The sequence below is a fragment of the Mus caroli genome, chromosome 1 (assembly GCF_900094665.2).
Source record: "Mus caroli chromosome 1, CAROLI_EIJ_v1.1, whole genome shotgun sequence".
In the NCBI taxonomy this organism is placed as follows: Eukaryota; Metazoa; Chordata; class Mammalia; order Rodentia; family Muridae; genus Mus; species Mus caroli.
Window position 1 is genome coordinate 103156355 of NC_034570.1, and position 14927 is coordinate 103171281.

Below are 14927 nucleotides of genomic sequence, written 5' to 3' on the forward strand. Positions count from 1 at the left end.
TGGGTCCTCAAGTTCACATTTATGTAAATTAAAGTAAATTTATATATTAAAGTAAATTAGCTCACACTCATATCAAGTGGCACAAAATTATTCTGAGAAACTTAGTGCTGCTTATATAATTTGATTTCTATTATTAACTTTAAATATTGCTTATTTTAAAGAATTGCTATTAGAAACTTCTATATAAGACTGAGAGTTGGATGAAGAACTTATTAACATAAAATTGGAAAATGTGCTTAACAACGTTAATTTCAGTGTTATTAAACTATTCAAAAATCAGGGAATGTATTCAACATAGTAAACATGAATTTTTGCAGCACTTTTGATTAATGAGAAAATATACAACTACTAATACTGTTTATTATTGATTCTAGGATTTTATGAATTATCCAATATTAGATGATGAAAAGTTTTACATATTTTACTATAATTATGAATATGATTATTCCCTTTTTTGAATGTATCTTTATTGGACAATCTTATCACTATATAAATTGCAGTGTGTTTCTCACTAATCTGCAAACAGTAACTGATCATAAGCTATAGACATTCTATATTTTATATCATGTATAAGCTGTTCATACAGATGCTGGCAGAGGAGGTATGCTTTAAATTCCTGCTATGATCCCAAGACCTAATTTTTTTCTTAACTCCATATATTTTATATTTAGTCATCTTCATTCATGAGACTTTCCAAGTTTACAGCAAAGGTTCCATAACACTTCTTTTAAATTTTTCAAAATAACTGTTCATAGAGTGATTTTATTCATTATAATATCTGAAATATTATTGAACAGTAGGACATTGTGATAGGAATAATAAATTTCTAATGAATTCATCTCCAGGTGAATTATAGGTTTTAGGTTTTTCTTTGTAACATTTCTGTTTTGTACTTTATTTCTGCCCAGAGCATAAAACTATTAATGTGTAATGATCTAACATAAGAGACAATGTCTCATCTAATTTACTGTCTTAACTGGTATACTTCAAATATGACCATTTCATAGTCTTATAAGTAATATCTGTGGTATAAACAAAATGATTCCCATTCCAAATTGATATTCTTTCCCTTTATTATGTTATATGGGTGTATATGTTTCAGATTACAAAGAAAAATATAGCTATTCAACTGCTCTATTACATACAGAATTATTTGAAATATTTCATATACATATACATAGTTTAGTTTAGTTCAAGGCCATATAGTAAAAATAGAACACATTATACATTTTAAAACCTTTGTATTCAATACATTATTTACAAATGAAATATCAAATTTGAACTCCATCTTGATTTGGAAATAATAAGAAACATTCTTTAAAAATCAGTTTAAAATACTGTGTTTTATTACCAATTACCATGTAGCCTAATTTACCCTGATTTTATGACTGACAGCTTAGTTTCTCCATAATGCTATAATGAGACATTTCCATTGTGTCTTATTTCTGTTTCAATAATTTTAAAATGACACTGGGTAATAAGCCACATCATAAGCTCCTAACAGAAAAGTAATGAAGAGAGTGGAATCATGTTTTTATTTGTGATAATAGAGATAGACAGTACAGGTGATTATAATATTTGAGGTAAATAATAATTCAAATTTTAATCCAGTAGAGATGTTATTTAGCTATCTCAACTTCAGTAGAAATCAAATTGTCCTTAATTTTTTTTGTACTTTCCATCACTTCCACTATTCATAATTTAATCATAAGTAAATGTTGACATGTATTTGGTCATTGTAATTTCACATGAAAAGGAAAGGCATTTGGAGTTGCTAAAAATATAAATCTATGAAAGCCCCTAAGAATATCACTTGATTTCCTTCTTTGTGCAAACTCAGAATAATCAAACAACACAGGTTGTTATGCAACTCTGATTAATTTATATATTAAATACAGCCAAATTTGGAGTATTAAAGAGTAATCTCTGAAAACATTTTAAAAGTTTTCTAATAATGCATAGGATATCAATCAGAAAACTGGTTATTCATATAAAGAAAATATTTGTATTCCTTTATGAAACCTCCCAGAATTCACCTTGTTAAAATTGATCTCTGTGCAGTATCAAGAGCATAGTACACATAGAGTACACATAGTACACACATAGTACACATAGTACACTTCCTGCTTACTTGGTAAAAGAATGAATAGACAAAGAGATATATGGATAGCTTTCTTTGGCAAATTTCTCATTTTGTCCTTCAGAATTGTTGAAAATCTACATTGGATTACATGGAAAAATTCTCGATGACCATTTCAGTGTTGTAGTACTCATTCTTTGTAGTGACATATCAACTCTGATTGGCTGTATCCCTCCCAACCTCTGTGTTGAACAAGAAATCACCATGACTGTGTACTTAAAGAGGACATGATTTTACAAATCAGGTCTCCTACCAGCAGAAATCCAGAGTAGGAAATTCTCCCCAAAACCTGTCATTTATGTAAATATACCTTAATATTTATTACATGCTGATATTAGAAAGCCTTAATTGTTGGGTTGTACTGCAGAGCCAAACATGCTTGCTAATCTTTTAAAACGAGGTCCCAGGTCATTAAGGTAATCAAAGTCGTCCTCCTCATCAGTGTCTCTGGATGCCAAGGAGCTCAGAGAGCCAGCTGATGACCCTGTGCCCTCATAGGCAAATGTCTGTAGTGAGTCAAAGGGGGGAGCACATGGATCTGTATTGGCTTCTTCAAGCTTCTCTAGGATAAATTTTCGAAATATGGCGCTGTCTGGGCCCACCTGCAGGGACTGCCTGTACAAGCTCCTGATCTCTGCGCTCTTGCTTCTCTGAGGCTTTCTTTCTCTCATTACTGTACTTTGTCTCAGCTCTACGATGTCAAAGGCTTCCGAGTCTTCTTCCCCGCCACCTTCATCATCATAGCAAAATATATTCTCCCTAAAGTCTTCAGTCTTCTCTGGAAATAGAGTCTCCTTTCTTCGCTGTTTCAGAGCAAGAATCAAAAAGAAAAACCCTGAGGAAAGAAAATATAAAAAGAACTAAATCATGGTGCACAGTGCAAATTTTGTAATCCTTTTCCTTGGTATATTCAAGACATCACACTAAACTTGATGATTGTAAAGAAATAAGTAATACTTGCAAAATAGTATGTGAAATACAGCCATTATTATGTCTGATGGTTTAGAGGTACGTGCAATGAAATTACAGTGAACTATTTTGGATCTTGCTCAACTTAAAACTTAAAGTAGAATTTAATTTTGTTCCAATATTAAACAGAAAAAAAGTACAATAATTGAATATTTTCCAATATGAATGTACTTAGTGACCGTGATCCATGCTAATGAAAGTTCAGAAAGGAAACATTTGAAATTCTTTGAAGCAAAATCGTGGTACAATTATTTTTGAAGTTAGTATTAATATATATATATGTATATATATGTATATATATATATATATTATATAGACTACAAAGGGTATATGTGTGTGTGTAAACCATTTATATATCAGATTTTGCTATAAAAGCTTAAATTTTACTAATAGACTTCACTTTTATGAAAATCATTTATTATCATTATTGATCTATGAAAACTGAGAAAAAGGTATTTAAGTATCATATCATAACTACAAGAAGAGAGAATATACCAACATGCAATATGAAAGAACATTCTTATTTGGATTCTGTGATAGCAGTAGTTTCAGAAATTTTAAATTATCAAGTATCTAATCATACTACAAAGTAGTCAAACTCGGTAGCTTCTATTGGAGATCATGTTTAAAATTTGTACAAATAGAACAATTTTAAAATGCAATGGTTTTGAGTTTATGTTTGTGTATCAACAATAATCAATCCTTCCTTAGCTTTGGATCTTATGTACCTCCTCAGTATTTCATATTATAACCTTGGAAATAAATATGAAGTGGTCTTATTAAAATTGGAGCCCAGAGATTTATACTGAGTAGTGTTTCTTGAGAAAAATTGAGACAACACTCAAATACAATAGAAAGAGAGGACATTGTAGCTGATCAAACAGAAAACATGAATTTGACAGTAATCACTATGAACCATTAAATAGTGATGAACTGTACAATGTAGAAAAAAGTGAATGAATGAATTCCTACAACATATAATCTATCAAGACTATACTTAGAAATAATGAGAAAACTTCAGGCTAAATAGTCATAAAAGAGGTGGTTGTAACAATGTCTACAATGAAAAAGAAGAAAACTCAAGGACATCATGTTTTTTAGTTAAATTCTACCAGACAGGTTAAAAAGAATTCTCAGAATCTTATAGCATTCATTAAGAAATACTAATTTTATTATTGATACATGAAATGAGTATGTTAATCAATACCTGATATATTTTATAGATATTTATTTGTCTAAAACTTATGTGTATAAGTGATGTACCTGATTCTTTGTAAGTCAATTTACAGGTAAATGAAGGTACCAGAAAAGGATATCTGATCTTTATGGAGCCAGAGTTACAGGTAGCTGATGGGAACCCTGGGGCCCTGTGTGTACTAGAAACTGAAACTCTACAATGCCAGAGCACCAGTGCTCTTAACTGCTGAGCCACCAATACAGCTTAAGACATCTAAACTTTTGTGTGCACTCTAGCCATATTCATGATAGATAAGACTAGGGAATCAAATTACTGTGGATTTTGTGTGTGTCTAGAGATGGGGGGAGAAGAGAGAAAGGAGAGAGAGAGAGAGAGAGAGAGAGAGAGAGAGAGAGAGAGAGAGAGAGAGAGAGATTAATTATTGTGACCATTAAGATGATGCTCTTTTATTAAATGATGACAGGGCATAAAAGTAGTTCTTTCATTCAGAAAGATAGAAGTAAGAACTAATTAACAGCCTGGTGATCTCTGTTATCTGGTGGGCTAGACCATATCAAACATCTATGATCAGGACTAGACTACTAGAAATCTAAATGACACTTATAACTTTTCCCAAGCCCCCACAACCAGAACCAGAAGTGGCTAATAGCCCAAAACTTCCCTCTCTGGTTGACCAGGACTCCCAAGGCCCTTAAGCTGATTATTAGCTATTTCTAGAACCAATCTTCTTCTTGGAAAAAAAATAACATGTACCCTCAACTGAGTTTTGATGTTATTATGCTTCCTTGGGTAGTACACTGATTGCATGAAACAAGGAACCATTTTTTCCCCAAATAATACTATTTTTACATTTGCTACCAAAAATACCACATGGCATCAACTCTGTAGAAGTTGTGTGATTCAGTTTGACAAAGTCAGTTTAATCTTAGTTTTATTCTTACCTCTTTAAGGTTCATTTTCCCAACTGATATCTGCAGTTACTCCCTCAACTTTTGACTTTCAAAAATTAGCAATATCCCTTTATGACATGAATGATCCCAGAAACCATTATATTATATTTACAATTATTTAGAAAGAATAAATTCTGAAACCTCTTGCATAGCAAGGTATTCATAGTTAGTAATCATGTGCCTTCAACACAGAAATTATAAATGATGGTCACAATTATGTTAACTTCATTCATATGATCATTTTGCAATGAAATGTCATATTGTATCATCAAAATATGAACAGTTTTCAAATAAAGTAAATTAAAAGTATAAATTGAATAGATACACTATATTAAAATTGAAATAGTTATCATAAGAACTCATTATATAATTTCAGATACTGTACTACAAAGAAGCTGAATAAAAAAAGACTTCCAAGGAGTCTAGAGAGATGGCTAAGCAGTTAGCACTGGCTGCTTTTTCAGAGGTCTCGAGGACAATTCCCAGAAACCACATGGTGACTCACAAGCATTCTTGGTTACATAAAGACAATGATAATGTAAACATATACATAAGAGAAGACCTCCAAGAAATAATTTTCTAATATTAAATCGAGCATTTATGAAACCAAAATTTATTAAAATCAATTCTATTTGGTTTTAAATTTTAAACCTAATCAGAGCAAATAAACACATGAGCATTTTTGTAATTACCTCTTCTACATATTCATGGTGATTTTTGCAAGTTAAGGTTTGTACCATTCAATACAACTTACCAAATATTACCATAACACATATCACGATGGCAATTATTGCCTCTGTTCTGAATCCCATGATAAAGAGAAGTCCATTGTTAGCACAAGTCTCTGTGTTTCTACTGTCTCCACAGTCACAGACTTGTATAGTGAGAGTGTTTGTGCTTGTAAGAGATGGGATCCCGTTATCAGCAATCAAGATGATCATGTAGAAGACAGGCTCTTCTTTAAGGTTAAAACCAGTTCTATTACTCAGAATTACAGCTGTGTTATCTAAAACAGAAACCAATATTTATAACTTTTTTCAACAGTGTAAAACAAATCTGTAAAATATAGGTACTATGGACAAAGATTGTTAAATATAATCATATCTGTGCAAGCAAAATCCAAGTCATATTAAAATATCCAGCAAAACCTCATTTGAAAAAAAATGTAAATATGAATTATATAATTAGATTAGTTATTTGAATCAGTTCCAAAGATTTTGGAAAGTATAGAAAGAACAGTGCACAGAAATGAAAATGTGTCTCTACTTAGGCATCAGTACTGGTAGAAGTTATTAGCATTAAACCTATAATGTGGCTCTCAGTATATTTGAAAGAGCTGCTCTGAGTACTCCTTTCACAAATACAGGATATGTGCAAGATTTTCCATAACCTAATTGCAAAAACATGTGCCCTTAAATAATATATGTTCTAATTAGAAAAAGAAATAATGCAATTTTAGAGGAAAAAAAACTTATTAGAATATTCATTTTACTGTAAATTTGCCAAGTCATATTTCATATAAAAATTTAAAACATGCCTTCTTCACTTATCATTTCAATTCATTCACAAGATAATAATACTATAGGAATCAGTAAAATTTCAAACTATTAGTAAAAATGAACAAAATGAACAATGAGTACTTTCATATATGAGAAAATTTTTACTAAATTCCAAGTACTCAGAATGACATTTGCACGGTTTTCTTCTCTCAAAATTTCAGTTTTCCTTTTCTAGGTTTTTGTGTCGGTTTGTTATTTGATTTTTTGTTTGTTTGTTTTATCCTTTGAATAATGAATGTTGCTTTTCAAGTTGATATAAAGAGGGCCTCAGTAAAGAAGTGTTTCAATTAGCTTGTTCTACTTCCATACCATGACTGTGGGATATTATCCTCATTGCTAGTAGATGCTGGAGGGCCCAGGGCACTCATGTCACTATTAGGCAGATGGGTTTAGGATTCCTAAGAAAGAGAGTTGAAAAAGCCAGAGAAAACATGGCAGTGTGCCATATTCCTCTGTAACTTCTGCTTCAATCTCCTTATCTGGCTTCCACCAAGATTGTCTGTAAGGCAATCTTTGCTGGCAAAGTACATTGTAGTCAGTGTTTTATCACAACAACAGAAAACAAACCAGGACACCTCTGATTAGCATAAATTTTGTTTGTATCATTAAACCAAATTGATAAGAACCAGAAAACAAGATTCATTTCATTCCAAGTATGTTTCAAATTCATAAATTTTAGGTATAAAAATAAAATATATATCTATATAATGGGCAAAAATCTCCCTACAGATAATGAAAATGCAAAGGAATATTTTTTATAATTCATTTGTCTTATTCAGAAGGAGCAGGAAATCTGCCTTTCTGAACAAAATACTAACATAGAATACTTATTTTTCAACTAATAAAAAACTTTGGTTTTGAGGTAAGAAAGATATTTAAATATTACATTTATGTAACCTATTCATAATTAAGTCATGATAATTGTAAATTAAGCATATACCATTACTTCTTCATTTTTACTTTGATAATTAACTCTACCAGGTAATTTGATAATTGACTGACAATTATAAATAGACATGTGAAGTCACAACCATAGTAATATGTGAGAGCTTTTCAGACTTGCCAGTATCTTATAATCAAGTATAGCTTCCTATTTTAAATTTAGGGGTAATAGGACAAATTCATAGCCTTACATAAACCAAACAAAGCAGTTACATCTCTAGCCCTCACACTGTTGGTTTTCAACTCTGCTTCTCTAGTTTGAAGCAATAAAAGGAATAATCAAACCAGTGTCCTTCAAGTTCATTTTAAGATCATTCCCTCCTTTTGACCAAATACCCTTATGTTTTGTTTCTCAGTAGTCTCATGTTGCAAGAACAATAAATAATCAGTTAGACAAACTCTTTGGAATAGAATCTTGATTGCATCAAATACCCTTAAGGACGAGGAGTTACCTTGATTGTCTGTTAGCATAAAACTTGAGTTGTTTGTGTCTTCCACAGAGTGATTAAAGTAAAAATGGTGGTCTTCTATGGACTCATCTCTATCAATTGCACTGATGATCTGAATTATCTAGAAAAATACAAAGAAAGTTGATTGCTATTATTTGGAACTGTAAATTGATCAATGCTATTGTTACTTATACTTTTATTTAATTGTCTTAACATCATTAAGGATATCGCAGACCTCTATATTTCTTTCTTACTTGTTTCTTCCTTATTAGTCTTCATCTGATTGCCAGTCATTATGATTACAGATCCAGTCATGATGATATAGACTTCTTGTAAATACACATTTTTGAAGAGTTATTAGTAATTTCCTAAAGTAATGAGTTTTGTAATTGATTTTCAGAAATGATGCATTTAAAGCTTACAGGCAATGTATAATTAATTGCCTTTGACCCACAAAGATTATAGTCAAAGTCTTCCCAATCAAGTAAGTGTCATTATGTATCTCAGATCATAAAACTGTATAGAAATGCAGATATAAGCATATAGGTTCTCAATTAATTCTTTTATAAGAGGACATATATACATGTAATAACATATGAATGTTATTACATTCAGATAAAAGATAAAGTAGTCATGATCACACATTAAGAATGAAAATTAACGTAAATTGGTTTCTATTTTCTATAATCAAAATGCCTTAAACAGTATTTTATATGAAACTTTCCTTGATTTTGAGATGACAGATCTAAACTAGTAAGTTATACTGCAAAGAACAGTTATTTCTTCACATGCATGAAGAGTAGAGTGCAATGAAACCAAAGCAATTGGTACGTTATATGTCTTCTGAATTATATTTTCTTCATAATTTGTTTGTAATTAATCATAATTATTTAAATATATGATAGAAAGAAAAGTTTTATTCAACTCATGTTGTGTAAGATAGTGCATGATAGCAAGGCAGTACTTTTATTTGAAAATATTTTTACAATTGTCTTTAGGTTAATCGGGTCAGTAGTTTAAGACTGTAGTATTATCAGTCCATATTTTACTACTTGCAAGTTCTCTAAACTGAAATACTTTTAGGATTCCTTTGCAGGCACATCTGGACCAGCTTTTCAAGAGTTTTTGCACTTCTCTACAATTCTGTTACATGCTTATCAAAATAACTTTCTCCAGCAATATTACGAAAGGATGTTGTTCAGAATGTAACTGAGAATACTACTGTTTTTATTTGTAACGTGAAGCAAGATTGAAAACAAATTGTAAAAGTTATGTTTACCTTGATGGAATGTACAACATCAATCGTTCTTTGTGAGGTTGTATGTTATACTTGTCGAAAATGCTTATTATTGGTAGAGGAATGATTCAGAAATTGACAGGCCATTTTTTGTGGTTGTTGTATGTTTTGGGTTCTGTTTTATTGTACATATTTTCTAATGCTTCTAATTAAAACTAACAAAAATGCATTGTTTCTCTCAGAAACAAAGGACATGAGCACAGCTTTGTAAAAACATCAATGCATTTATATTTGCTTATTAGGTGGATTTAAAATATAATATACTTTATTCAGTTAAAATTTAAAAATAGGAAACCACTGATATACTCCTTACTCAGACTATCTGGGGTGTTATCAAAAAATTCAGTCAACACTTTGTATATATAATATTAGTTTATATTATATACACAGTGTATATTATATACATATTGTATATACATATATGTGTATACATTTTAAAATAACAAATCTTTTAGAAAATTTTCATTAATATGCTCATAGTTTAGGTATTTAAACTGTAACAATAAAAATACCTCATTTCATTGTGCAAATAACAGTCTACGAATGTGTTTATCCTTAATGTTGTTCAGTTATTTAAACTATGATATTTACTTAATTCAGCCCTATTGAACCCTTTGAAATTGATCAGGTTTAAAGTAATGAAATACAAGATTTAATGTAAATACAAACTTATCATTCTTTTAGGAAACAAGTAATAGGAATAGTTCTAAAAAAATTAGCAAATTTTGATAGTTCTAAGTTTTAGTATGCTTTTTGCTCTCTGAGCAAAGTTTCATCTAAGTTCTTGTTGACATAGTACATTTGTTTTCCTATGTATAATAATTTTGAATTCTATAATGAAAATTCCTTCTCTCTACTTGCAGAATGTTAAAATAACTTTTTAAATATTAACTTTAATAATAACTCTCATGTATAAGTCAAGCAGTGAGCTTTTGGAATATTCACTGTGAATATATATATTTGGAATAAGTTCTGTCACTAACTTCATTTTGTAAATACTTATATTAAGTTTCAGGTAATTACTAGGACCATTAAGAATGAGGATGTACCATACACTATACTATGAGCATCTTTTAGAGCTATTCTGCCTGCTATACAAATTGTTATATTACTATTAATATATTATATAATATATACCTCTTTATACTAAATATATTAATGTAAATATAGATTATGCTGATTATATATGTAATATATAGATTAATGCATATAGATTAATATGCATTATACATTAGGTACAATTCAAAAAATAAAGGAATGTCAACTTCTTTTAATTTGATATGAAAAATAATTCTAAATTCAACTACTCTGCACATCTATTTTTGATTTTGTAAAATATACAGAGTGATAATGTACACATGCACTAAATTAGTCAAATAAATGAATGTGATTTCATTATGAAAGTTCATTCACGATTACTATACAAACTAATAGACTCCATGGTTTCATCTTTTGTCCACCCAACCTCTGGCTGCTGCTCAAAATATAAGTTTATATTCCCAAACAGCCTGCTTCTGCAACTGCAAGAAGAAACAACCTGCTTCAGTTTACATGAGAAGCCAAAGGACCTTAGTCTTCTCTAAGAACAAACGTACCTAGCCTTCACTGAGGATCCCTCTTGGCATGGGTGGCCATACTGGAGCTGTAAGTACCATACTCTAAATGAGAATGGGGCATTCAGCCTAAACTACTCTGTCAAGGTCCCACACCAGTTGTGACTACCTTCATTACACAGGACCACTGAGAATAAGAAGAGGCTCCAAGGTACTGAGGTACAAATCTACACCTATATGTCTGGGGCTAGTCTGGCTAGCATAGTGGGTGGGTCAAATTTTTAAGTCTGTGGAGGAAGCATCTGCCACCCTTCTAGATGATATAATACAAGCTAATAAACAGTCTACATAGTACAATTTAGGCTGTGTGAGACTTCTTTTAGCTCAGTCTTTGGAAAAGTATTCTAAGTGAGTCCCTGAGTCACCACTGAACTTACTGCAATAACAGTGGGTCCCTTAATATAACTTCAGGTTTCCTTTTGCTCCACTATGACAATCTTTGGTGGTGAATATTCTTCTCCCCCCTGTATCCCTAACTCTATGTTCTGTACCCCTGAAATCATTTCCTTTCGATTCATCACCTCCAGTCTCTTGTTATTCTATGGAGACAACAAGTGACTGCCTCTTCAATATCCATTCTCAGTCCAACCCTTCATCAGTATATAATATATATACATTATATATATATTAACGTCCATTTGGGGAAACCTCACTAACCCCAGAGGAAATGCTCTTCTAGTGCCAATTCAAACTTTACGAATCTGTAGACAAGCCCACTCATCGTCCCTGGTCCATTTCTGAGTTTCATTCATGAGATGAATGAAAAGAGGACAGAGTAAAGAAACTAAAATAGCTGCTCCATGGGTGTAAAGGGAAAATTTTATTCCAAATTGCCAAGGGTGTCTCCTGTGAAACCAAGGAGAAGCGACAGGTGAAAGGTTTACAAGATTAAGTGGGAATGGAGAAAGCATTTGAACTTATGAACAGGGACTGAGGGAGTCTGGAGTTTAGTAGTGAGTTTGAAAATTAGTAGGTAGCACAGTCATATGTTAATGTTGCTCTTGCCAGGATAAGAAGAAGGACTCTTATATTTTAAGAAGTATGATCTTTCTTAAAGCTCCTGAGGTGGCTTTTATCTAAATGCTGAGCCTTATGAAAAAGGACTTTTGTGGGGGACCAGATAATATGTAATAGTACTTTATATTCTGCTCCAACTTTTTGTCACAAACTACTGTCAAAATCTACCTGGAGTACATGATACACAGGATGACCATCAGGCTTTCCTCTTTATTTATATGATTATACTGTTCATTCATTGAGAGTGACCTCCTAATTGCCCATAAACGTGAAGACTTGTTTCCCAGATTGGTGTACTGTTGGAAAGGATTAGGAAGTATCCTCTTGACACTTGAAAAGATTAGGTGTGTCTTTGTTGGAAGAGGTGTCACAGAAAATAAGTTTTGAGATTTCAAAAGCATAAGTAGTCCAAGTCTCACTCTCTGCCTGGCTGCTTGTGGATCAAGTTATGCTAAGATACATTTCCAGCACCAGGCCTGTTTGGCTCCATTCTCTCTGCAATGATGATGAGCTAACTTTCTGAAGCTGTAAGCAAGGCCCAGTAAAATGTTTTCCTTTAAAGTGGTACCTCGATTATGGCATTTACTCTCAGCAGTAGAACAGTAACTAAGATAACTCATATCTGAGAACACTCATTGTCAAAATTTTCTTACATGATGAATATTACCATAGATCTGAGTCTTTCACATTTTCTCCTGATATTGATATGTATCTTCTGACTACTCTAAACACTGTGAAATAATCTCATGGCAGACTTCTTTTTAATTGCCATTATGAGTATAAAACAGACACACTAACAGACATGAATCTGAAATCTCAACCCTTTGGGAGTTCTTAGTCTTGTTTGGTCTCATTAATGAAATAATTACAAGCAACCTCAGAGTGAAGACCAAGTACACTACTACTAAAATTTGAAAGAGAAATGATGGGGCATGTAAGGTGAAAATCCAAGAAGCTCTGGGGAGGAAGTAGAGAGAATAAACAAAACAAAACAATAACATCAAAAAACCCAAACAAACTAAAAAGCAAAGCAAAGTCTTTTTAAGTTTGGGTGACAAAAAGCCAGCAGGTGCAGTAATGGAGCTCAACACATAATTGTAAGGCAGCAGCAGGGGGGTGAGTGGATGATGGGAATAGTTTTAAGGAGTAAGAAGGTTCAGCCAAGGCCAGGTGGTGGTGGTGGCATACTCCTTTAATCCCAGCACTTGGGAGGCAGAGGGAGGTGGATTTCTGAGTTTGAGGCCAGCTTGGTCTACAGAGTGAATTCCAGGACAGCCTACACAGAGAAACCCTGTCTTGAAACAACAACAACAACAACAACAACAACAACAACAACAAAAAACCAAAACCAAGCAGACAAACAAACAAAAAGAAGGTTCAGCCAAATTTTGGCCAGTTGCTGAGAGAAAAGAATCAAAGCAAACAAACAACAACAAATGAAGGACAGTGGCCCCCTTTTGAGCAGTAAAACACAGAAGCCTGAAAGACTCCACTGTGCTCTTTCCACTGAGGGCAATATCTATTGGCAAAGATAATGGACATTGTTTTCCTAAGAGAATAACTATTGTATTTCTTTCACCTCACTCATAGTTGGGTGTGTTAGATTCCCACCCTGAGCTTTGGGCCATAACAAAGCCCCCAAAGCCTCAGTTTTCTGTATGATAATTTAAGTTTCAAAGAGGTTTTTCTTTGTTTTAGAAAAAAGATAGTTGGGGTTCAAGGTGTTGAGATAGATTTAATCCCCAATGGCATTCCATTCTGCTTCTGTCCTTATATATATGTACTAATATGACTTTATTTCACCATAAATAAGATGTAAATTTACATTGCTAAATTTACATTGCTTAAAATAGGATATATACATATGTGATCAATAGTGAAGAAATGGTGTGCATAAAAGAGAAATGGACTTATTGTTCTAATTGAGGATCACAAACCTAATTAGAAAAAATATGAATACAGCCATTTTCTTTTTTAAAATCTTTAAATGTTGCATGTTAAATAATATGTATTTACCACATTTGCATTATATAGACACTTGACCAAGAGTGACTTACATAGCAATCCTTGCTTAGCTCCTTTCAAAAATTTTGTCTCTACTTTTAATGTTTGAATTCTTTTTAATTCTGTAGGTTATAGAATTATTATTCTTCTTATTCTTATTCTTCTTATTATTATCACAATGTTAGGTATCCCTGGCTAGCCATGTATGTTGTTTTACTGTATAGAAGAATGACCTTGAATGGAGTTGGCCACCTAGTCAGGTTTAATGTGGTACTGTGGAAACTTTAAGAGGTTTTTTTTAATTAAATTGAAAAATGTTAATTGCTTATTTGAATGTTTATATGTCTCCCATACTCTCCCATTTAACAAACCCGTGGTTCTTAATCAAGCACCTGGAACACATTAATTCCTTTGAAATATTAACATGGTGAAGTTAGTACCTTTCTTCCCAGGAACTCGGGTAGCCTAACTGATACTTAAGGACTAACTAACATTTAAGGACAACTGGTACTGCAACCCCAGTTGCAGTATCGGTTGGCACTAGAATTTCTGCAGTGATTTTCTCTGCTATAGAAGAACAGAGAATCTAGGACTTGTTCTCACTGTTAATCAAAACCACAAGTCCTTTTTTGCTCATCTGTTTGTTTCTTAAAATTTTTAAATAATTTATTTATCTTCTTATATTATATTATGTAACTTCCTCCTTTTCTTTCCTCCGTCCCATATAATGTCAAATTTATGGCCTATGTTCAATAATTCTTAATATATGTATATACGGATATATATATA

General features: G+C 32.1%; 1 protein-coding gene across 8 annotated transcripts in view; it reads right to left on the reverse strand.

Annotated features, from left to right (window-relative positions):
• Nucleotides 1–1046: 1046 nt before the first annotated feature.
• Cdh19 (cadherin 19) overlaps nt 1047–14927 on the reverse strand; it is a 73950-nt gene continuing 60069 nt past the window's right edge. For all 8 annotated transcript variants that reach the window (XM_029478142.1, XM_029478031.1, XM_029478111.1 and 5 more), the window contains 3 exons: nt 8211–8328; nt 6012–6263; nt 1047–2975 (listed from right to left, as the gene is read on the reverse strand). In XM_029478142.1, coding sequence (XP_029334002.1) covers nt 2485–2975; nt 6012–6263; nt 8211–8328 — 861 coding nt within the window. In that variant the 3' untranslated portion in view covers nt 1047–2484. The remainder of the gene's footprint in view (nt 2976–6011; nt 6264–8210; nt 8329–14927) is intronic.